Source organism: Paramormyrops kingsleyae, chromosome 6, assembly GCF_048594095.1.
Source record: "Paramormyrops kingsleyae isolate MSU_618 chromosome 6, PKINGS_0.4, whole genome shotgun sequence".
NCBI classification, from domain to species: Eukaryota; Metazoa; Chordata; class Actinopteri; order Osteoglossiformes; family Mormyridae; genus Paramormyrops; species Paramormyrops kingsleyae.
The window spans coordinates 29,943,643-29,967,860 of record NC_132802.1 but is presented as its reverse complement, the minus strand read 5'-3'; the positions used below and the strand labels follow the sequence as shown (position 1 = coordinate 29,967,860).

The 24,218-nt window shown below is 41.7% G+C and overlaps 1 protein-coding gene across 8 annotated transcripts; it reads right to left on the bottom strand.

The window, feature by feature from the left end:
* Positions 1-10,982: 10,982 nt before the first annotated feature.
* LOC111844719 (transmembrane and coiled-coil domains protein 2) lies at positions 10,983-24,211 on the bottom strand. 8 transcript variants are annotated; one of them, XM_023813435.2, is made up of 7 exons: positions 23,050-23,181; positions 22,276-22,337; positions 21,110-21,640; positions 20,244-20,594; positions 13,500-14,047; positions 13,278-13,413; positions 10,983-13,156 (listed from the first exon to the last, which is right to left on the bottom strand). In XM_023813435.2, the coding sequence occupies exons 3-7, from the start codon at positions 21,611-21,613 to the stop codon at positions 12,857-12,859; spliced, it is 1,839 nt and encodes a 612-aa protein (XP_023669203.1). In that variant the 5' UTR covers positions 21,614-21,640; positions 22,276-22,337; positions 23,050-23,181; the 3' UTR covers positions 10,983-12,856. The 8 variants fall into 8 exon arrangements, with proteins under 8 accessions (XP_023669203.1, XP_023669207.1, XP_072569110.1 ...); XM_023813439.2 differs by having other exon boundaries at positions 21,110-21,578; XM_072713009.1 differs by lacking the exons at positions 22,276-22,337; positions 23,050-23,181 and adding an exon at positions 23,772-24,211.
* Positions 24,212-24,218: the final 7 nt, after the last annotated feature.

Sequence of the window (24,218 nt, the reverse complement as noted above, 5' to 3'; positions counted from 1 at the left end):
ATGTATCTTTTGTTGCTGTTGTTTTCTGTAATGTTGTGTTGAATAGTATTGATTGGCCAAACAATGTGGGTAGTGACCGAGTCAAAAAAAATACATGGAGGGCTTAGACAGTTGCTGCAAATACTGGGGTGATTTTAGGAGAGGATTTCAAATGGTTAAGCTGACACATTTTGACAGACATAATCGTTTTACACCAATATGAAGATCAGAAACAAATTTCTTTGAATGTCTAAGTAATATAAAATGTACATACAATACACAAAACATACAAATTCTGTAGGACAACAAGGTGCTGAGGTTAAAATGACAGTGGCAATTAGTATTGTAGTGTGAGTTACGAGTATATTTAGCAATCTTACTGCTGTTGGAAAGAAACTGTTCCTGAGTCTTGAAGGACAGGTCCTGTTAGATATTAATTGACTCCCAGAGGGGAGGAGGAAGAAAAGTGACCACGCTGGATGGCTTGGGTCTCTCATTATGCATTTGCTTCTCTTAGGCAACTTGTGAAGTAAACGTCCTGAACTGCTGGCAGCTGCATCCCAGTGATGACCTGCAATGCTGTCACCACCCTCTATCGTGCCTTGCTGTTTTATGCTGTGCAGCTGCCATCCAGGATGATTTACAGCTGGTCAGAAAAGACTCTGCAATGCACCTCAGGTGGTGAGGGTTTCGGGTGACATCCGGGCCCTCCTCAGACGTCTGAGAAAGTACAGATGGTGGACCTTCTTTACAGCAGCTGCTGCTTCTTCAATCCATTTGATATCATTGGTGAAGGTTACTCCAAGAATACAAACACTTGATTGTAAAAATAGTAAAAATGATAGATTTCTCTTTAATATATTTGCCTAATTACCTTGGAATCCCTCAGCAAAATGTTTACTTTTTAAATAATGAGTGGAGATTTTATACATAGCAAAAATCTAAACATTAGATTGACATAAGGTTGTATTGTATATTGACATAAGGGTGTATTTTCAGGTCTGTGACATGTCGAATGGTAATATTCCTTCTACATTTACATTGTATTTGCTCTGGTTCCCTCAGTGAACCGGATACTCTACTTACTAATGAAATTCTTAACAAAATGGATTTTCTGCCCACAATTACAGTCCTTATCTTCTGGATATATTCCTATATATGTTAAAACACCTACCATTAAACCTTGCTCAGAAAGCTTAACCTAGGTCCAAATTACCTAACTACAGATTTTTTTAATTGAAGTTGAATTGTTTGCAATTTGTATTATTGTGACACTGCAGACCATGATCCAATTAGCAGTATGATGTCTAGGTCTGGCACATTCTGTCTACAGTCTGCCTCATGATTTTGTATATCTTTTTATGACCTATAGTTAAATTTGTCTGTGCCTCCCTGCATTGCTTCCGGTTGGCTTCACAGCTTGTATTCTGTAACTATTTGTCATAACATTTCCTTCAGCTTCCCACTCAGGGATCAAAAAAACCAACCTGGAACAATTTGTTGAGTACAGGTCATCATGTTTCCATGGTCAAGTCACGCAGCACAGTTGTCTGCATCAGCCCACTCTCACTGCCCTGCAGGTTGGATCATGAGATCATGATCAATCTGTCCCAGTTGTTTTCTGCCATCTGCAAGATATTTTAAGGAATGGAAATTACATTTAAAATTCAGAATTACGTTTTTTGTTGTATATACAAACCATAATATCTTGGATGGCTGAAAACCTTTATAGACACTACTTATATTGTATGCTTAGAACCACCTGTGATTGTGCCAACGTACTGGAATATCTGCAGCCAATAAATGAGCCCATGTAACACGGATGAGTGAAAATGTGTTTCTGGGCACTTCTCATAGAACAACAGAACTATCCATCCATCCATCCATCCATTCATTGTCTGAAATCGCTCATCCCATTCAAGGTCGTGGGAGGTCTGGAGCAAGGCAGTCTACGAGTGCAAGGCAGGGAACAACCCCGGATGGGGTGCCAACCCATGGCAGACAACAGAACTAGTTAACCTTAAAATAGCAGTGAAAATCTTTGATGTTATCTGGTGTTTCACCAAGGTCCTGAAATGCAGAGAAATAATTTTACAGATATGTTGACTTCAGACAAGTGGTCAGTGTAAATCTTCAGAAGCACATCCGCGACATCCTGACATTGTACATACCAGCCGGAGGCAACAAGGACATTCATGTATTCCTGAGTCTAATACACTGCAGCTGTAATGGGATTTATTTTTATTTTTCCCATGTACCATTAGACGACCTCGAACTTTATGGTTATTTTCTCCTTTTTGCGTCATAATTATAATGAATTATTTAAGTTTCTGCTGAAACTGAAGGACAACCTCACCATTTCATTTGCTATTTTTTCTCTTTTTATTTTGCAGAAAACAAAGTTTAAAAAAATGACCTGAGCTAAACACGTAAAAAAAAAAAAGTTTTATGAGTGTCACACGTCCCTTCTCACATGGCCTGACTATATGTGTAATAAAAACTTGGATGATTATTTATTTTGCCAATCATACATTTTTTTCTGTAAACACTAAATGTCATTTCGTTGCTAAAAATATCCATGACCTTAATAAGCTGTCCAGTAGTTAGCAAGGCCGTCAGCTGATAATTGGTCTAGACTGCAGTGTGGAGATTGTGCACCTTTGCAGGTCTCTCTGTGTGCCTGCCTGATTAACAGGGCTTTTTCCATTAGTTACACAGTGGCCACTAATTGGTATTGTTGTTCCATGACCTCTTTGGTTACATTGCTGATCCTGTCTGTCAGATTCTTTTTCGTGTCTCTGATTCCCCACGGAGCATGTCTGATTCCCCACGGAGCATGTTGATTAGTTATGAAGAACTATAGCTGAGTCATTTTTGTCTGTTTGTAGACACATTCATGTAGTTGAAGACTGACTGGTTATCTTAAAATAATTAAATCAGGTTAGAGTTTGGGTTAAAAGAAAGAAAATATACATGTACAGCTGTAGCAGTTGTGTAGTTCTGTATTTAGTGTTCTAATGTACACTGTGGCACCCTGGAAATAAAATCGAATTGAAACAATGAAACAAATATCTGCTGAAGAGACTGAGGCAGTGTGGTTGGCTGGCAGCTCTTTTTCATTTTTTGAAAAAACGTTCTAATTGTACAACCACCAGCCCAACAAACAAACATAATTAATTTAAATATGTGAAAATGTGCTCTCCCAAGAACCATCTCTGTCACCTGAAGTCAAGAGAGATGCTGATGCAGACACCTTAACACTCCATGGGTATTTGCAAGTGTATCTAAATTTAAAATAATAATAAAAAATACTTGATTTTAAATGGATGGAAACTAAAATGGTGCTGCTAACAAATAGAGTAAGGCATGGTTGTCAGATCTCTCCTCTAGAGACTTCCTCTCACTGGAGTTTCACTCTTGAAGCCATCTGTATGTCACAGCGAGGCAGTAGCTCAGAGGCAGCTTGTAGCGTTTATCCCAAAACTTTGAATTAATCGTGTATACTTTAGACTTTATGAATGCTAAAATTTTGCTGTATTAGCATATGAAAAAATACTATTACTTTAGCAACTTTGTATAATTTTTTTGCTGTTTCACAATTGATGAAACTTTTTGTTCTGCACTGTTTAAGAACTGGTTTGTTGAGAGGTCACTGTGAAAGAGTGCAACCTTCTAAGACATTGCTGTTTAGCATATTGAGTGGTGTTGTGATGACTGTGTGGAAGATTGTACACCAGACAAGATGGACTGGTTGTGTAACTCAAGTTTACTTCTTATAAGTAGTGCTCATCATTTTCTTTTATGTTTACCATGTTCCAGCAGGATTTTCTGCTTTTTGTGTTCTATATGTGTCCTGGCTATTTTATGAATGTTGATGTACACTCTATGGACAAAAGTAAGTATTGGTACACACCTTGTAACAAAGCATTGTGTAATAACACCACATTATGTAATAACTCGACAAAGTGTCAATGAAGACATCCATTTTAGTTATTTGCTACATAATGCACAGTATTGCATTTTCACCATTCAAAAGTGCAACTCCCACATTTTGTAATAAGCACCACAATATATAATAATTTATTACAAAATGCAGGGAAATTTATTACATAACATAATCCTGCCACCAACCCCCAATTTTTTCCATGCAAGTTGGAGGACAACTTGCAGGGTTGGATGCTGTCAGGGTCAGCCCCTGTTGTGGTCCTTCTGGTTCCCTTCCCGTTTGGCCAGCAGGCGTTTGCTGGTCATCCCGTTCTTTATGTTAGTCTTTGTTCTCTCCTTTTACCTGTCTGGTCATGGGGCTCAATGTGTTGAGCATGTGGTTGTCTGTATACCTGTCTGTCCTGTGTTCAAATCCCACCTCCTCTGTTTTTGTATTTTGCTCCCTAGTGTTTCATTTGAGTTTCTTTAGTTCTTGTGTCTGATTTTGTAGTTGGGTTTGGTTTTGTTCCTTGTGCCCCTGCTTGTGTCTTTACCTGTTTAATTCCCTAGTGTTTAAGTCCCTTCTTCTGTTCTGTTCCCTAGTGGTTCGTTGGTTTGAATTGATTGTGTTTGATTTGTATAGAGAAGTTTGTGTGATGTGTGTATTTTGCTTACCTGCCCAGTTTGTGTTATTTAGTCTTTATTTATCCCCTTTAGTGTTTGACCCCCTGTGGTCCTTTTGGTTTCGTTGTGTTTGTAGTGTTTTCTGTTTTATTTAATAAACCCCATTTTTTGTTCGCGGAGCCGCCAGTGGGTCGTCCACCCTTTTTGTGCACTATGCCTCGTTCCTGTGCCCGAGCTGCCCGGATCCGTGACAGATGCAGTTTAACATCATACCCAGGATGAAAACTGAGGAGAGCTAATTGGGTCAGGTCTCTTCAGGATCGGAGATGGTGGGGTGCTGAGGCATCACCCGCTGCATGGTAGCACTTGGGTGCCAGTTTGAGGCAGCCCATCGAGGTAGGCATGTGGAACGTCTTATCTCTCCAGCAAGATGACCATCTTCCTCTGCTGTCGGGGGAGTTTAGTAAACTCCGCATTTCGGTGGCAGCACTCTCTGAGGTATGCAGAGAGGTCAGATCTCTGTAGGTGGATACACCTACTTTTGGTCTGGCCGGTCTGATGGCTGCCATACTCAGGGAGTAGCTGTTGCTGTAGCGAATCAGCTCCTCCTGATGGTGTCTGATGTCACTCCTTTCAACGAGTGTATTATAAGACTCAGGCTAAGGCACTCCTTGGGTGTCTTGTCTGTTGTCTCAGTGTATGCTCCGACCACGGTGAGTGATGTCTCATTGAGGAAGACATTTTATGCATAACTTTGCTCGGCAGTTGATGGGTCCCTACGAGGTGACCATCCTCTGGTCATGGATGACTTCAATGCGACCACTGGCACTGACAGGACTGGCTATGAGGATTGTATCCGTTCCTATGGGTCTGAAGACCAGGGTAAGAGTGGCTCCTTGTTTTTTGACTTTGCAAAAGGTCAGCGGCTGCAGGTCGCTGGATGCTGGTTCCAACGCCCTGAGCCGGATCATTGCACTTGGTACTCTAATAATGGTAGTGTAGTGAAGGAGATCGATTAAATCCTTGTGGGCAAACGCTGGAGGCTCCTGCAGAACTGCAGGGTCTACAGAAGTGCCCAGTTTATCAATTCTGGCCACAGACTTGTTGTTGCTACTCTGAAGATTCAGCTTGGACCCAGAAAGCTACCACCTTCTAGGAGAATGAAGTTGGACTTGGCCCCACTCCAAGATCAAGCTGTTTCTGATGAGTTTACACACATTTTGTGTGAGGAACTTGCAGACTTGGATGTGACTGCCGACTCCAATGTGATGTGGAACACCTTCCGTGACTAGACCCTGAAGGTTACTGAGGGTTGTGTTGGTGTTGCCGGTGTTCCCAGAAGGAGGTGTTTCATCTCGCAGGGCACCCTGGATATTATTGAGGGGAGTCACAGCATACAACTTGGTGGAAACTCCAGTCTGTACCGGGAACTGAGAATGGCTGTGAGGGATCTGAGGGCAGATAAAGAAGCATTTGTTAGATGAAACTGTGAGCAGGTGACATTCCATCTGTGGTCTAGTGACCCACATCCTGCTTACAGAGGAATCGAAGCATTATGCACATCAGAATCTGTTCCTCAGAGAGTTGCAGTTAGGGCAGGTGATGGAACGGTCCTTACAGATGACATTGCGGTTGTGACCCACTGGGCTGGCTACTTTGAGCAGACGTTCAAAGCTGATCCTTCAGCTAGGATGATGGACATCTTGAGGCTGATCCTCCAATCAGCTGTAAACCACCCAATCTCACTGAGATTGCACAGGTGGTGAATCAGCTGGGGGTAGGGAAAGCCGCAGGGATCTGTGGTATCCGGGGTAAACTTCTCCAGGCTGGTAGTAAGGCTGTCCCCCTGGTATTGTAGGCAATCTTTGCTTCCATTTGGGATGTCATCTCAACTGATTGGAAAAATGAACTTGTTGTCCCTATGTGGAAAGGCAAACGTGATCGTCTGGATTGAGGCAACTACAGGGGTCATTCTTAACAGGATCTGCGATCACTTGTTCGCCTACCAGCAACCGGAGCAGTCTGGTTTTATACCTAAAAGTGTCTGTCTGCATGCGGGGAAGGTCTTGACCTAGTCGGGAGGTTCACTTATAGCTGCGTTCATGTCTAGTGACTCTTCCTATGAAGTCTGCAGATGATTAGGAGAGCATAGGGGCAAAAGGTCACTGGAAAGGGGTCTTTAGAGTCCTGGCGCTTCCTGTCTTGCTGTATGGCTGTGGGACATGGATGCTATGCAGTGAGCTGAGATACAGACTGGACTCCTTCGGTACTGTATCTTTTCGGAGAATCCTTGGGCACCGCTGGTTTGACTTTGTGTCAAATGAGCGGTTGCTAGATGAGTCCTGAATGAGGTACATTACCTGCATTATGAGGAAGCGTCAGTTATGGCACTATGGCCATGTGGCACGTTTCCCTGAGGGTGACCCGGCTCGCAGGATCCTCATTGCTGAGGACCCAAGCAGCTGGACTAGGCCAAGGGGACGCCCACATAATGCCTGGCTGCGGCAGATAGATCGCCATTACAGGAGGGTGGGACGGGACCTCATGTCTGCCTGGGGGGGTCGCCAGCCGGGATCCCGGGGTGTTTCGTCGTGTTGTGACTGCGGCAACACGCTGCACTAGTGCATGCTCCCCAACTTGACCTGACCTGACCTGTTTGCCAGTCTATGTTCAGGATGCCAAATCAGTCTTGGTTTTTAAATCTTGACTGAAGACCTATTACTTCAGTTTAGCTTACTAACTGAACCCATAACACGTTGTAACTGGGGCTGCTGGTGCTGCTGTAAATGCCATTTTCATTTACTATGCTTGTCCATTAATGTGTCAATGCATGTTCTGACCACCCATGCTCACTGCTTTCCTTTCCCCATATCTGGATGGTGCCTGGGGTGGGAGTTGGAGTCCTGGTTCAATCCCATGGAAGGGTGACATTGTGGATTTGACCTACAAACTGTTACATCATGGGTGCAGATGTCAATTTGCACCCAGCACAGGACGACCTGGATAATTGACTCATTGATGAACTTGGCTTGATCTGATCAGTCTACACCTAGACTTTTAGCAAGCAAGCTCACTCTTCTTTTTCCTATAATGTTAGCATGCCCAGGGGGGGTTGGGCAGCCACAGTGTCTGAGCGAAACCCACTGAGTAGCTGTATCCCACATCTATATTTTACAATATAGATAAATTGTACTACAGAGATCAATATATTTATTAATATTAACCATATGTGTTAGCATGATTTTGTTAGCTCAGAATGTCCTTATATAAATATCAAGTAAAAATAATAACACTGCTATGACTTCATGAAGCAACAGGCTGATTTTTTTTTTCCTAAAAATAAAAGATTTCTTATTTCAGTACAGCTATTTTTTTTTCTTCTGGTAGGCTAGAAATCTAAGTGTGATATACAATTGAACATTTCACATGACCAATTTATTATCTGTATAAACTGAAATCTACATTGTTAATGACGTTGCCCAAAACGTTACTTTTCTCTATAATGGATGTCCGCTGCGATTTTTTTTCTAATTGTAAAAATTGGAGTAAGTGCGCCATCTGGTGAAAATTTATTTTTCTATATATTTGACAGTCAACACACTATAATGAAAAGTTCTTAATATGTTTAGCCCTTTTTTCATAATATTGCAGGAATTACAGGAACTTTTAGCGAACCAACATTTATGTAGTGAAAACATAAGTTTCAGTGGATCTCACACCTCCAGGGTTGGGAACAGGGGTGTAGCTAGATATTCTGCCCCCCCTTGCCATTCTGATGCCCATGGTTGGGGAGTCAAATCCCTGAGGAGCCTTCATGTTCTCTCTGTGCTGCACAGATTTATGCAGGTATTCCGGATTCCTCCTGCAGACTAAAGAAGTGCAGTCAGGCTAACTGCCATCTTTATATTGTCCCTAGTGTGTGAGTGTATGCATGTCCTTCAATGGAAAGGCACCACTGCGTGGGCCCCAGCTGACTTTCATGTGCTGTCTGGGATAGGCAGACAAAAGAACAAACAAACATTTGTTTTTATTTAGTTGACCCCAGAATATTTTGTACACTTGTTAGGGGTTTAAGAGAGGTGAAGATGATTCAGCTTTCAAGTTGAAGGAATTTTGCAATTTTATGAAGCATGGGCCCCTCTAAATAGTTGTCAGAGGTCTTGAAAAATGAAACAATTTCTATAAAACAGTTATAAACATTTTTTTTTTTTGGTTGGATGTTTCACCTGTCAAATACTGACAGAAAATAGAAGTTAAATTGAACAATTCAAGTCAAAATCGGTAAGCTTGGGGAAAGTTTCTGATGAGCTGTTTTGTTTTGTTTTTTTCAACTCATCTTTTTCATTTTTATGGTTTGCTTACTGCGTTTTGTGATCCGATCCCTCCCAGTGCCCCATCATGTTGTTCATCTGTCTCATGAATAAAATTTCAGTCTGAACACCAAGAAATATGAAACACTGCAAGACATCCTGCTGTCAGAAAACACATTTTAAAGAAACACCTCAGAATCAGCTTGGTGATTTAACTTGTACACTGAATCTTCACCAAAACAAATGCCTATGAATGCTGTCCCAGTAAAAAGAAAATTGTTGATGTATTTTTTTCCATGTTTAACCCACCCCTTCAGCTCTTGGTCAAAGGCGCTCTCCCATAAACGTTTAAGTGCCCAATCCTTTTTACTCGAACAATTTTGTGTGATTTCGCTTTACTGACCTTTGATCAAAGTACATCAGATGTTCAAACGGTAGCTGATCGGATACTGTACGTAGTATAGCTAGGTTCTGAGTCAACAACATCTACTTGGATACACAACAACAGACTACAATAATACTACCGCTCAGGGCAACACACTCTGGAAACAGAGGCACAAGCTGAGTTTTACAGACTTTATATATGGTATTTATATATTTTCGTGGTTTAGCAATGATGTGATGTCAGGTGCTACAGACGGGGAGGGGAGTTTGAGGTATAATTTTGTACCTTTTGTTTTAATGTTTTTGGGTCAGCATGTTCATATCCCATGTTCATCAGCTCTCGCTTCATTTTTCCTCTACCGAATCGAGATAAAACATTTAAAGTGTTTCGAAATAGTGTGACGTAGGGAAACCCCAGAGTAGTCACGTGACTGCTTATTATTGTCGCTGTTGTTATTTACACAAACATCGAAACTACTGAAACACTATGCTTAGAATTAATGGAAGCAGTTTCGAGCTTGGCATCACAGAAGTCTTGTTTATTATACGCCCTCTCCATAGGCGTTTAGTTCATGTTTGTACCGGTATCATCATTCCCTGTCATCGTGCCATCTGTTTGTCACACTAAAAGAAACAATACGCCTCCCACCATTCTCTATTCAAACACTGTCCCTCACCGTTAAGACTTACAGTGAGATATTTGACTTTGTTTTACTTTTCGCGTTGGTTTGGTGATCGTCTGTCGTATGTTTGCATATATTATCGTATTACGTACCTTTAGTTCGCCTTCTCACCTTTGCATCCACGTACAAAGATTCAATGTGCACCACTGTCATCGAGTTTATCGTCGGGTAGTAGGCGAGGTCCGGTCCAGTTTGTCACCCCCATTTATATCCGCCCACTAGCATCCCAGTTGTATTGTCCAAATTTCTTCTTAAAATGGGAACGATAAAAATGACCCATGAGAGTATTTTAAACAAACTCGTGCCATATCATAATAAAAGGGGAAAACAGTAATGTAAAATTGAATGAGGTCAAGTAAATACATCAGCTGAATTAATTAAATGAGTTGAGGGCAATTGCTTTTCTTTTCTCTTCTAATTAACAGTGACAGGTGAGCCAAGTGAAACCACTGCTGTTGTGAGAGGAGGAAGAGTATGGGTGACAGCTTCATTCATACCTGAATTTTTGTTTCTTGCCAAAATTGCTCCATTCTCGCTAACAGCATCGCAGCAGCACGCACCAGATAAGAGGGGCACATTCTGACGTGTCAGAACTGAGACAAATGCAAGTGCCTGGAGCTGGAGGACTGATGAGAGGGACTGTTTAACAAGTGGTGAGGGTATTCGAGAGTCCATCCAGTCAGCCGCTTATCCTATGCAGGGTCCAGATCTTATCCCTTCTATCCCAGAAGCTATAATCACAACACAGGGAATAACCCAGGATGGGGCACCAACCCATCACATGGGAACATCACACACCAGTCACTCATAATCTGGTGACTTCAATTCACCTTGGCATGTTTTTGGACTGTGGGGGGAAACTGGAGTACCCAGAGGAAGCCCCACGACAACACAGGGAGAACATGGAAATTCACACAGGAATGCTGGTCTCAGAGGGCGTGCGCCAAAAATGCTAACCATTACATCACCATATTTTTGTTTGAGGCATAACAGATGCTCAGTATTAACTTACTTGTAATGAAAATTCACAAAGTAACACACTTGTATAGAATTTCCTGAAATTAAGGACATTTTAGGATTTTTGTTTAAACATTTAATGACATACACTGACAAACAGACTTTATTGATCCCAAGCAGGATATTCTGGAGTGTAGAGCCCAAACATAATTACTGGAGGAAATGTGAAACTCACTTGTGTTCATCTGTTGTTGTACATCAATGTGACAGGCAAGGTCATGGTGGGACATTTCATGTACTATCACAGTATTTATGAGAAAACTGAGGAAAACAGATTTTAAAAATAAGTTGAAAACTACCAATAGATACTGGTCTGGTTCCTGCTCATAGCAGGTATTAAAAAAGCTACCTCCTACTCAGAGCTGTAATTTCTGTAACTTCCTGTCTTGCTTTTACTGACACTGTAATGCATAATTGTGAGACACGTTTAAGTACCAACTTATGCGATGAGACTTCAGCTGTTCTTTGGAAGGGAGGGAGACACAGATCACACACCCCACAACAAAGCTACTGCAAGATCTGCAACACAGCAGCACGGACAGGTGAAGAAATGTGCTGGCATAGCAACAAGCACAATCACAGAACAACATGCACACAGTCAATATCGCATACCCTGGAGTAAAGCATACACAGTCAATGTTAGTGATGCAGGAAGGTGTGACTGGCTTTGGTGATGGTACAGCTATTTCAGGTAATATGTTGGTTCATCTCCACTGTTCATGCAGAAAGCAGATGCTTTTCTTCCTCACACCAGGGTTTTCCTACCACCACCTGTAACTTTTCCATCCATCTTACTTGTTTTTCTTTACCCTGCTCTCCTTGTATCAAGATCTTCACAGCTGAAGTCCCATTAAAATCTAAAAACCCAGAATAGTCTTTGAATCAGTAGTTCCCACCTTTTCAGTCATAAAGTTAAGTCATCAAAATGCTGCAGTATTCGTCCTCAGTGCAGGTTTAAGAATTCCTTCGCAGTCACTCATAGGTTTCTCTACCCTCCGACTCCTCGAGTGGTACATGAACATTCCTGCACAGTCCACATCAGCATTAATACTGATGCATACTTTTGACTGTGTAGGATAACTTCACATGACATCCTTCATCTTTGGCAATTTACCTTGGAATTGAAATGCAATGACTTCTGTACACAATCCATTCCCCTTCTCCTTTCACCTGCTACATTCCATGTCAGTCCACACCTTGTACAGGTTTAGGGTCTGTGTGAGATGTTCCTTTGCAGATGACCTACAGTAGCTTCATTTAACCAGGCATAAAATTGTAACTACTAGTCAGTACTGGGCATCCCCTGTGGTCACTCTTACTAAGAGTCGACCATCAAAAAACATTACCTTCTCTGCCGTTAGCTGCTGCTCTGATACAGTCAGCAAAAAAGCATTTTGGGCTCACTTGGAATAAGGGTATTCTTCCAGAATGTCCATCAAAATGATGTCATATTATTAAAAAAAAAACAGTATTTGATAAAAATACCAAAAACTTAGAAAAAGAAATAAATACATTAGTTGGGCAGTGAAGAGCGAGTGTCAGTAGTAAGTTTGTTGTTTCACATTGTAAAAGAGTATTTATAAAACTGAAAAGACTTGGGCACACCGGGAAGATGCACATCTTAGCACCTCTCCTACATAAGAATCGATTTAAATGCCACGCATGCCACCATAGCCTAGCACTTCCCTCATCCCATCCCCCACTTGGGAAGAAATACTTCAATCAGGCTACCAGGCTTTCCTTAAAATAAAAAGTGGCTGTTGGTCATATGAACAAAGCATTGCACATGTTATTGCAGTGTACACTAACATACGCCCCCCAGGTTCTTCTGCAGATGCAAGTGAATACAAGTTGCAAGCACAGGGTGGAGATGTCGATTCTTCAGACATGGGTGGGCGCTGGGAGCCCAGCTCCCCTCTGCAAGGTGCCGGGACCTCAGCTGGCCCACAGCCACGACTGCAGCAGGTCCCAGTGTTTCCAAAGCGAGAAGAGCAGCAACGCCAGCAGCAGGCTGGCAGCCACGCGCTCGCGGCTCTTCATCAGTGGCGTGATGAAGCTGGCCAGCGTGGACACGAACACCAGCAGCACGGCCATGAGGGCCAGCACCACGTTGATGAGCTTCCCCAGCAGGGCGCGGGCGGCCCCCCCCTCAACACCCTCCAGCTGCACCACCTGCTGCTGCTGCTGCTGTAGCTCCAGTTTGGTGATGCGGGTCAGACACGATTCCACTGCCTCCTGGAGAAACGCAAGCGCGTACACAGGAGGTCAGGCAAAGCGGTGTGTTTCCGTGTGAACCAAATAGCAGAGGTGCCAGTCGGCGCTGTGATCTGGGCTTTAGCCAGGATGGTTGGCTCACCTGAACATCTCTGGCTCTCTCATAGGACTGATAGGCCACCTTTTCCTCCATGCTGGCGAGCTCCTGTTTCAGGTTACTCATCTCGTTCTGGTGCAACTCTGTCAGGTCATTCAGCTGCTCCTCCAGACGCTCATATCTGTAGACACAGACACCGATACAGACAGAGACTCCTACAGCTACACACACACAGACACGGATGCCTAGACAGCTTTACTGGCTGACCTGTAGCGCTCCTCCTGTAGCCACTGAGTCATGTAGTCATAGTCCCTCTGCAGCTGGGTCTTCAGGTCCACCATGGCGTCTTCAAGATGCTCCTGTCCAGTTTTGATGTCCCGCAGCTCCTCCAGCAGGGCATCCCAAGAGCCGTTCATCGTGTGGGCCCTCGGGCTTCCTGCTGCTGGTCCCGCAGGGCTGCCTGCCGAACCAGACGTGGCACTGGAGCAGTCGTCCTCGCTGCCGTACTTGGGGCTGGAGACCAAAGTGGCGCTGCCGCTGAGCGTGCGTGGCGTGTCCTCGGCCCGCGGGTCCTCCAGCGTGTCCTTCAGCTGCGCTATGTTGTCCGCACTGCCAAACTTGTTGCGGATCAGGCTAGCGAATTCCCGTGGCTTGGACACCACGGCCGTGTGAGAAAGAGCAGATACCCCCCCTTTGACCCCCTCCACCACCCCTCCCCCAAAGCCACTGATGCCAGCCCGCACATTGGCACCCACATCCTTGAGACCCTGCTGCATGTCCCGCAACACGTCCTTTGGCTGGCGAGTTGGGCCGTTCTGGGGAAACAGACACACAGGTACATGAGTTAAGGGGGGGTTATCCCCACAAGCCTTTTACAGAGCAGATCTGCATGCATTCTCAACTGTCTATGTTACACTGTCAAACAAACTCTTACAAGCTGGTATCAAAAGGCCAGACGTATCGATCCCCATTTATCTATTCTGTAGACCATTTATCCACTGGAGCTAAGCTAATGGTCCTCCTTTTCATTACTGAGAAAACGCCTGTGAGGTACTTAAACTTCCCATCAATGACAGTCAGATCCTTTCTCCAGTAAAGACTAGTTAATTGTTTCCTGAGAAAGAAGCAGGTGCTGGTTTACCCAGTTCAGGTTACTAATATCTTATTGTATGTGTCTTATACACGTACTTATATAAATGGGACAGTATGTGGTTCTGTGGATTAGGACTCTGTTCTTGTGATTGAAAGCTCACTGGTCCAAATCCCATGGAGTGATCTCACCACTGGGTCCTTGAGCAAGGCCATTAACCCCAGCTGTCAAAGGTACTGGCTGACACTGCTTTCTCAACTCTGCGTTGCTTTGGATAGAAATGTTTGCAAAATACATGTAAATAAATAAAATAATCTGGAAATTTTGCATATATTTGTCTCCAGCAAGTACTCAGGCTAAAATTAACTACTGACTTATAAACCACAACTGTAAAGCCAATATTACATTGCTGTTAAAATCATACCTACAGTTTTTTTCAGTAAAATTTTACTTGACGGGTCACAAATACTTAGTAATAATTAGTAATAATTCTGTTACTACTGGAGTACAAATCATGAAGAAGTACTATAAAAGATGCGTCATGTTGTTTTGTTGATGAACAAACATTAGGTCAGTATTTCACTCGAGTTATCCATTACTTGTTCCTTCAGTAGTTCCTCAGTAGTCCCTTCAGTAGTTCACAAGGGTTTACAGAATTTACAGATATAGTAACCTCTTCAGATGAAAGATGCATCTTGATTCATTAATGATCAGCAAACATGAGATCAGTATTTAACTTATTCATGTTAGTTATTCATGACTTGTTCCTTCCGTAGTTCCATCAGTAGTTCACAAAGGTTTACAGAATTAACAGATATAATAGGAAATATAGTAACTGAGAAAAAACATGCATCAGCATTCATTAATGATGCATTAACATGACCACTAAGACTTAGTTTATGGTTACTTAATACATAAGTAATAGCACAATACTATATTATTTGTGCCCCGTCAAGTAAAGTGTTACTGTTTTTTACTTTCATTTACAGAAAAATATGTCTCTGAACTCATAAAATTTTATGAATGATGCAATAAAATCTGGATGAGATATTCAAATTAGGGGTGAAAAAATGTGTCAATGCATCGTAATGAATTGATTAATTATTAAAGTGCCAATTCAACTGCATTGATCTGTAATGTCAGAATCATTTTTATGGGCAATATCCTCCTTAAAGGTAAAGATACTCCTGCTTCCTGGTAGTACACTCTAACGTTCACGCGCTGTGGGCAGACTCACAAAGTAGTAGTGTCGGCAGGCAAATTACCGAAACATAGGATGGCGGGGGAGGTTCATTCTTAAAAGACGCACTACCTGAAGATCATTGCTCCGTGATGGTGATCTTTGTGCTGTGACACTTTTGGGAAATGCCTCTCTTTTTGTAGTACAAAAAAAAAAAGTCCTTTTTGCTATCAATAGCAGCAATGGTCAAGAATCTGAAGCAGCTAACAAACTAAGTAAGTAAAAAGTAATGTTAGCCGTTCAGATGCATGATATATTGGCTAACACAGGAGTCTCCAACTCCGGTCCTGGAGAGCTACTATCCAGTATATTTTCTGTCCCACTTGGCTTCTGATGAGCCACACCTGTTCCTGGTATTTACCTGAGAACAGGTGTGGCTCATCAGAAGCCGTGTAGGATAGAAAACCAACTGGATGGTAGCTCTCCAGGTGGTTAGCCCAGTTGGAGAACCCTGGGCTAACATATCAGTATTGGCCGATATTCGTTAAAAATCAAGATATCAGTATTGGTCTGATGAATCTTGGCCATTATTGCAGGCCGATATTTAAACTTTATCAATATTCAAATTTAGCAGCATCAGATATTGAATTGGCTGATAAGCCATCTTCCACAGTGGAGAACAAGGGATTTTGTGGGCTCATTCATTACTTAGAGAACATCTCAAAGTACTGGCCTGCAACATGTTTATAATTCATTAATTAGTAATTACAGATTTTCTGTAACTTTCACAATACTGGAAATTAAGTTCCCATGGTGATATGTGTGAAATATTTTCAGTGAACTTAAAAAAAGGTCTGAATTTAGGTTTTGAATCAAAATAGTAGAATAAACGATTAATGAATCATGATAGAAATTGAAGGTTTCCGATGCATCAATTCATTCACTTAATAACTGTAATTATTATTATTATTGTTAAGTTCTCCCCAAACGAGCTCGATGGGCTTAATGGCCTCCTCTCGTTTGTAAATTTCTTAAGTTCTTATGAATCGAATGGTGTTAATTTTGCCAATGAAAATTTTGACGATAAATATTTGTTGAGGACCTTTTATTTCATGACTAAATTGTAATGGCAATGTAAATTTAAAAATGTTGACCACAAAAATTACAGCAAAATCTCTGTTCATTATGCTCTGACAAGTAAAGACAAGGTGAAATTGCTGGCTCTGTTTGAGCAGACAATCAAGTTCACAATAGCCATCTCAAATCTTTCTCATTGGGTGATTTGATTTTCCCGCTTGATGCATGTCTGCAGAGATGCCAGTTTCCAATATAACTAATGCTAAGTTCACACTACATGATTTTAGCCCTGATTTTCTGCTCGCCATCAATTTTAGAAATTTCCAACAAAACCCCCAGATTGGAGGCAAATCAGTATGCGATTGGCCCAGGCAAATCGCCGCATGATCACGATGTGTGAACTGTTCACAACATGAAGACGCCCATCAGATATTTAGCAGGCTAAATATCTGGACCTGTCGGCAACTCCAAATCCTGTAGGTGTGAAAGGTGCTCTGACTGCCAATGAGTGCGGTGATGAGCCACAGCCAATGAGAGTGCAAGACACGGGGTGAGATGAGAGTGTTCAGGGATACACACACACACAGGTTTGTAATTACAGACGCTCCTCTACTTAGGAACTTCCAACTTACAAACTTTCAGTTCCTTTACAATAACCATTCTTCAAAAACAGAAAGTACAGTAAAATCGCTGAAATGACAAAAACGGGACATTAGCGTGGCGCTTAGGACTAATATTGCAATTTTTCTAAAAAACTTTAGGCATTCATTTTTATATATGAAAGAAGTATGGTAAGACTAACACATTCCCAGCCTAGATAACTAAGCATCACAGGGTGTGCTTACTTCTTAAGGGAATTTTTACAGGCAGGAGTAAAATCCTTCAGCAAAATCTATTCCACTATCTGAGAAAATTATGACTAAAAATGTACTAAAATTAGACTAAATTTAAACCGGAGTTCCACTGACTAAATCTTAACTAAAACAAAAAAAAAAAAGAAAAACTAAAATGTGACTTTAATCCCACTACAATTTTCAGTAAGTGACTAAGACTAAAACTAGATAAAAAATTCTTGCGAAAATTAATGCCATTGATTTACACCCCTTATTCAAATTAAATTAATTGAATCTGATGCTCTTGAAACTGACCATACTAATACAAGGAGGCATATAACCAGGATTGTAATTTGTTCAACCTGTTGATTGTTCTTTGTTGTGTGTATATAAGGCCCTTCACTCTGTTCAGTCTCATCCTCGAAATGGAACCATGACATGATGTTAGATCAACCACTAAGACATTCCTACAAAATGCAAATCTAAAGTGTACATTCTCTGCCTTGGTCACCAGAGCTACTCTGTACAGCAGTTAGTTATCTTTGCTTCTATACCATCCTGCATCCTTCTTGATGCTAACAGATTTCTGACCTGCATCCAGTAGATGGACCTGCAAGGAAAGCTTCATCCAGGGTACTGACAGCTGCCTTCCCAGGACTCTGCAACCATCAGCTCGATCTCCTGACCACAATCACTCACCCCACTCCCCACCCCTGCTGCTGTCATCCACAACCAAGCCATTTATATTTCATTATATATATTTATTATGCATTCCTTACAGCTGCAGTTTTACCAGAGTGCTACTCAATCACCTTTCTTTGAAAACAACTCTGGAAAAATTACTGTGAATAGCTGCAAAGCTTTCTGTGAAAGCTTGCTTGAAAAAAAAAAAATGCACTTCACTAAATGAAACCTGACTGGCTGTTTTTTTTTCTGAAGTCTGTAACGAAACACCTGCTGTAGCGGATCTTTGGCTGCGCCATATCGAAAACGGATTTCCAGCAAGGCATGACACTGCTTTCTTCTCAGATCAAAAAATGCAATACAATACAATACTGGGATCATCAAACAAGGGCATCAGTTAAGACTTATCCAGTTAACCAAAAAAAAAAATTATAATTTGCTATATTTGAAGTTTAAAGATAACATCATCTTTTAATATTTTTCAAGAATAATAATAATAAAAAAAAAAACTTCTGTAATTGCATGACATTTCATTCATATGAGGGTTAATGTGTCACCTGTACCAACTCAATGGAGGGAAGTTAAATAATGACGATTTCCGATGTGGCTGGACACTTCTACACTGAATCAGAGACATTGTCTCCATATAGGGGCAGTTCCCAGCTTACGGATCAGATCCATTCCCTGCGAATGAGCTTGTCGAACTGCTGAAGCCGTGCAACATTTTCGTGAGTGTCACAAAGTGATGCATGCGTTTGTTATTACTGACCATTATATTTAACCTGAATTTTTAATATAATAGGCTTTATGGCTGTCAGTTCATAAGTTAAAGTTGTCCTTAAGTCAGTCATTTTTAACCTGGGGACTGCCTATACTTCATTGAGAAATAGGGTCCTACTGTTGATGGTAATGCAAAATCAATCTAGAATGGGCACCAAATGTAGATAGAGAGTGCATGTCAGCTGGTGCCAGGACAAAATCCAGACCTCTCGAAGGCAAAATGACAAATGCTCAGGTTAGAATATCTCTGCATTACACAAAATACAAAAATAATTTACAAAACCTCAAAAAATGCAGAAAGAATGATTGTGTCTTCCAAAGGAAAAGGAGGAATATCAGACGGAGTCTATTTTAAATAAGCTGATTGTGCAAATCACTAAGGTCCCATACTTGCCACTGAACAAAACTGATGAGAAGATACATACAGGCACTTGCATCCAAATGAATTTGATTCAACTGAATCACTCAAGATTCAATCGAAGCTAATGAGCAAAAAAGTCAGTGGATATTTGTACAGAAGATGTTCCAATAGGGGCTGACATAGATTTTACCGACAGGGATAATGAAATACCACAGAGGGAAGAGGCTGTCAAGGGTGACACGGTAGGTACCCTAAAGGAAGCAGATGATGTTCAACAACTTCTGCCAAGAAAATGTGCAAAGCTGAAAAGCAGCTAAAGCTCTCTGATATAGTGCCAGAGAGTATAGCAAATCCATGGACAGGGCAGAACTTTTTGGACAAGAAAGACAAATGGAAATGGGAATCAGTGATGCAATAATCTGACAAATGACATTGATGTTAAACAGGGTCAGGTGATATACAGTTGAGGTCAAATTTATTAATCATTTATTTTCACCTAAATGGATACACAAAGTAGGATGAATCACTATCCAGCTGGAGGATGCAACACCTTAGATGAAGACAACGATTCAAAACAGTAGGTTGAATACTGGGATACAAAATGATGCCAGACTCACATTCAAAGCTTCCAATGTCAGACAACAAATCAACTTCACAACAGCCTGCACTATATCTTACTGTAGGTAGTGTGTCTTTTTCTCTGAAGAACCCATTTTGTTGTCTGCAAACACTGGGCTTATTTGCATTTTCAAACAGGTTGACAGAACCTTTCTTGCAAAACACATGCAATTTGCAATTTAGATATTTTGTGTAGTATGCTTCAACACAATCTTTTCATAGATCATCAGGAGTGCTATCGCAACTACATTACTCTTAAGATTACTACTTCTACTTGATCAAACAAATTTTACTAATAGTAAAAGCTGCAAAGGTTAAAATGCTTGCGGAGATTAAACTTTAATCTGATTTTAGGAGATGTCCAATAACACAACCAGCTCCAGCTCACCTGCTCAATCTCCTTCAGCTTCTTGTGATAGTGCTCCAACTTCTTGTGCAGGTGACTAAGTGTCTGTGCTGACTTCTGGTTCTTCTTCTCAAACACCTGTTTGATGCGAGCGGCTTGCTGCTTGTCGGCATTGTGAGCCAGCTTCAGGTACTCAGCCACGTGACCGTCGCGTGCCTCCTGCTCCACGCGGATCTGCTCCGTCACTTTCAGCACCTTCTGCTGTAAGTGTTGCACGGCGGCTCGCAGACGCTGAGGATCGGCCGTCTCAGGGACATCGATGCCTAGGCTGCCATCGGAGCCGCCATGGCTGGCTGGGACAGGCAGGCCCAAGCTCCACTCACCTCGGTCCAGCTGTAAGGGAGAAATGCATATTACCTTTGTGATAAAGAAGCAAGATGACTTTAGACACTAAAACCTACACAATGAAATAGATTATCCACAACAGCCATTTAAACAAACACCAAATGCCAAGTAATAAATCTTCTGAATAGCCAAACCTCAAACTGGAGTGTACAATACCTTAAATTATGGAAACTTCATGCCGTCAAGTTAAAAAATAATGCTGTCAAAGACATTTATTTGTAGGCTATTTATAAATAAATTCACGATGTGGCTCTTATGGATCTTCCAGGTACTAATCAGAAAATGGTGCACACAAGTAAAAATACCTACTTGTACACATTCTCAGAATAGACCCGCTGTTTTCACTGAATTCCAACTAGCTCTACACTAACCTTTCAGTTTAGAGTGAACACCTGATTAAAAGGTTTTTTTGGAACAATCTTTAATGGTGCCACAAACCCCAGTCCCACAAATAACCTACAAATGAAGCTAAATGGGGCCCCAGAGCATTCCTAGGTGCTTACCCTGTCAGTCGACCTCTCAGCCTCCTCAGGGCCCAGATTCAATGGCACCTCACTGGTCAGCAGAGCTGCATCGGTGGTGGAAGAAGAGCGGGGCCGACTCTGGTGAGGAGCCAGCCCTGGAGGCCCATCTTGGGGTGTCCGACGGGCCAAGTGCGGGCTGCCTCCTCTTGGTGCCTCGGCCGCAGGGTTGCTCTTGGTGCGCCGGCCGCTAGCGTGCAGGCTGGCGCCACGCCTGATGGGTGGGCGAGCACGGATCTGCTGCAGTACACGGTTGAATGCCGTGGGTCGGGCTGGCAGGTCATGCAGTGATACAGCATATGACACCCGGTGCATCTCAGGTGAACGCTCCTTCTCATCTGCAGATTCATGGTCTGAGTGGGACGCTGCCGCTGCGGCTGCTGGCCCCGCTGCCAAACCTGTCCCTGGCTCTTGGGGGCTCGGAACTTCTCGTTCGCGCGAGCGCCTGCGGCTGTGGAATAAATGCTTCAGTCCATGGCCAAACATGGAACCCTCTGACAACTGCTGAATCTTCTGCATGGGAGGAGGGGAGGATGCACAGTGAGAAATGTTTGGCCTACAGATGAACCGTTGACAATTATACACTTTCATTAAGTAATTATAACATGCAACCTCTAAAATTCACTTCAATTAAATGTAAGTTGTGGTTAGAAAAACATTAAAATGTTGAATTTCCTTCCATAAAACGGCAAAAGAAATTGAATTTCCAGAAAAATATTTTGATTATATATATATACACACACACACACACACAATATATTTTGATTATATGTATACACACATATAAACATATATATGCAAAGCTATATATAACTCAGAAATATGAACTTCATATTTAAAGAAATAATATAATATCAGTTATATCAGTGTGGTTATAAGTGTGTAGCAATGCTATTGGAGCATTAAAATGTTTTACTAGACACAGGACTATTGTTGTAAATCACACAAACATACAACACATTAATGAAGTGTCACCAAAAGAGGTACTGTATAGAACATTAATCGCTTGAGCCAAAGGGTTTACAAAAGAAGTAAAGAATAGTGTATTAGCACAAAGGTTCATGCAGAATGTTCTTATGAGTAGCATATTAGTTTTAAAATAACTGCTAAACATTTAAGTACCATGATTTCTAAAATAAATTACTAACCTATGGTTTCAATCCTGGAGATTAGAAAATATGATCATATCTGCCAATGAATTACCTACAAACTGCAGATAATAATGGTAAACGGAAGTTAGAATGGCCAGTAAAAAACAATAGTCAACAATCTTGGTTTCATATGATCCTGACTTTGACCCTGACTGTAATTCCAAGCCTGTGAAATCAATCAAACTTTATTTAGACTTGTTCATTTTCACAAGCAGAATTTCTTTATAGATGATTTCAAGGGGGGAAAATTGATATTACAGGGAAACTGAAAATCATGGCTGGATAAGAGTATTGTGATTGAAGCATAGGCCTATTATTTATTTATTGTATTATCTCGCTACAGACAATGTTAATTCATTCAAGTAGCATATACATAATTAAAATAAAATTACAAGGGAATTTACAGTCCATTAATTTCACAACAGTACTTAACAATCCGTAGATTTGTTCTGTTTTCACGTGTTATAAAATAAACTGTCTCCAATAAACGTGCCCAATACTCCACACAGCAGCACGCATACAAATGAAGTGTGCATTTCCAAGCAGATCAAGAATATGATCAAACTTCTCACAGCTCCGGGCAAAAGCTTGCTATGCCCAGTAATTTTATGTAGAAAAATAAATAAATGAAAATTGCATGTACCCAAATCCACTCCAGCTAAAATGCAAAACAAACAAACAAACAATAACCGCACACAGGCTGGGATATCGACCACGCCTTTTCAACCAACCATTCACACCATGCTTGAACACTAGATCATAACTAAGTACCTTTAGATCTGGTGGTTTGGTCCTGGTTACGGCAGATTGCGGGGTCTGGCTGGTGGGATTTACCTCGGAATGACCCCCAGGAGGGTCGCTGTGTTTCACCTCCACAATGAAAACACTGGGTGTATCCTCCTTCGCACCGCACAAAGTCGGGCTACCGCCCTCCTCAGTCGAAGTAAAGTCGTCCGATTTACAACGTTTCATTTTCAATTATAGTGTTGAGTTTATATGCATATATATTTACGTGGTTATCTAGTTGGCTAAGATAAACTAAAAGGGGCATCCTCCCTAGTCATATAATCTGAACGACGCCAGTCACCTGGCAAAAGAAATCGGTGACCTTATCGTTCATCGTCATCCTGTAAACTGGAGTTAGCTCGCTAATTAATGATGATCGTTAAATATGGGGCGCTCAAGCCTTTAAGTTAGTAAGCAACAGACATGACAAGCGTCCAGTTATCGTTATATGGCAACATCGGCAGTCCCAACTGTTTCCTGACTAGCAGTCAATAGCACATCGAACACTTCTCTATAACAGTCAAAATATTTCAACGAAAAAAAACATGTGTATGCTGTTACCAGTAATAAACAAAACTGGGAGTTCGCCCAGCAGACTAATTAAACGTAGGTCGCTGTCAACTCATAAATAGCTAAGTGGATGCATAAATAAATAATAAAATACACTAAAAAGATCGGTGGCGGCTATCGCAGGATGGTACACCCACATACGAACCCCGTCCGCCTTCTTCTCCAGGAATTACAGTCCTACTCCGCTAGCGCCGGCCGACTCATTTCCTCCGAACACAAACTTTATTCCGCTCCAAATGTTCGACTATAACCGAAGTGTCAGTCACGCGAGGCGTGCCACGGGCTGGCCACGCGCGTCAGTCGTACAAGCAGCGGATAACGGTTCTGCGGCTGCGGTAATACAGTTCTCTAGGACATCCGGGGGCTCAGAGACTCCCGTTCAGAAATGAAGAAAAAAACTGACACAAATAAATGTAAGTCTCTTGCTCTAATTTTTGAAAATTTTCGATTTTAGAAGTTCTCGTAAATAAAAAATACTACTACAGTCGGAAAACATTTAATAACATGTAATACACCTACGATGCTGGTACACAGTGCGACTTCAGCAGAGTCTGGGCAGGGACCGCTATTTACAGCTGACAGTC